At 38.4% G+C, this 1430-nt stretch overlaps 1 protein-coding gene across 1 annotated transcript; it reads right to left on the reverse strand.

Moving 5' to 3' along the window:
• Positions 1-428: 428 nt before the first annotated feature.
• On the reverse strand, positions 429-1407 carry LOC112505591 (protein FAR1-RELATED SEQUENCE 6-like; the record flags this gene model as incomplete). Its single annotated transcript, XM_025109475.1, has 2 exons — positions 988-1407; positions 429-902 (listed from the first exon to the last, which is right to left on the reverse strand). Coding segments are annotated over exons 1-2 (894 nt in total), but the record flags the coding sequence as incomplete, so codon positions are not given.
• Positions 1408-1430: the final 23 nt, after the last annotated feature.

Consider the following 1430-nt stretch of genomic DNA (forward strand, 5'->3'; position numbering starts at 1 on the left):
TATGAACCGGCTACCCAATAGCCTTCTAGTGTGTACTGTGTTCATGTAGTCTGTTGTTCGTATGTTTTCTACTTAAGATGAACGTTCCAGTAAGGTTCATAACRTATAAGATATATAAAAAACACAATACAAAATGTACAGAACGTATCAATAACACTAATGGCACTAACAAATAGCATCAACTACTGATCCAAGCAAAACACTGAAAATCAAGTTCAAGCTGTTTAAAAGATAAAAGCCACATAAACCATATGTTTCGATGACGCCGAACTATTAGAACGAAACGATAATAATTCTAAATACTTGACATCTAACTAATCTATCAAGTCTGGGCAATTACGTGAGTCATGACCACTACGTTGTCCACACGTTGCACATTTTCGTTTAGTCTTTTTGCAATTAGTTTGCAATTTCTCAGATACACTTACAAGCCTCTTGCCAGTTCCACAACCTTTGTTCCTTATTCCAGATGGTGGTAGGATGTCAGCCTCATCAGGTATGGAAACACCTASATGATCTCTTATCGCATCCAACTTTTGTTGGGATGGGTCTTCGTATGGAACTTCCTTCTCTATATCAACCATGAATTTGTCGAGGTTACGCCCCAATCTATCTAATATAGATTGGTCATTGCGTGAGATGCTTATTATGTCGTCCATCTTGGAATACAAATCATTTATAGACTTTTCTTTCTCGGCGTTGACCTCCCCATAACGAACTCTTGCGGACTGTATCTGTACTGGAACTAACTCTCGTTTCCATCGACGTAGTACGTATTTTTCCGGTATGCATTCAACTTCGTCATTTATTARTACCTTGAACGCGTGACGACATAGATACCCATTACGTGTAAATAGGTTACAATCGCATTCGACCGTGTTTGTTGAGTAGTTACGGCCCACCTGTCATAAAAGAAGTTACCAACATCAGTCAATAAAAAAATAAGGATCGTATAAACAATTGTGTTGTTCATTAGGAATGGGATACCARATACTTGATGTTGTCAGCTGATTTCTTGGCCTTGTGGCTTATCAAGAACGACTTGAAATCATCATGGCATTCGACGGTCTCAATAGCACAAAACCAAACAGCCTTCTTTATTTCCTTTTGGATGTCAAAAAACACGTTCCGACTGTATATGCTTGATGCATGACTTTCTAAACGCAATGGAGTAATAAACTTGGGATTAGTAGTTCTCGTCAATGTCTCCTGAACAGATTGTCTGTATCTTTGTTTCTCTATAGCTACATCGTAATTATTAAGAAATTGGACCAAATCAAACCAGTACGATTCGTATATGTTGATATACGCATTCGAACTCTCGGATCTTGAGGTTGTTTTCATTAGTCCAGACATCGGCGTGTCCTTATAATATGCAGGAATCCACGAGTGTCTGATTTCATACATCTCTGTAAACCAAGTATCCCCCG

Source organism: Cynara cardunculus, unplaced genomic scaffold, assembly GCF_001531365.2.
Source record: "Cynara cardunculus var. scolymus isolate 2C unplaced genomic scaffold, CcrdV1 Un_Scaffold_12608, whole genome shotgun sequence".
Lineage (NCBI taxonomy): Eukaryota > Viridiplantae > Streptophyta > Magnoliopsida > Asterales > Asteraceae > Cynara > Cynara cardunculus.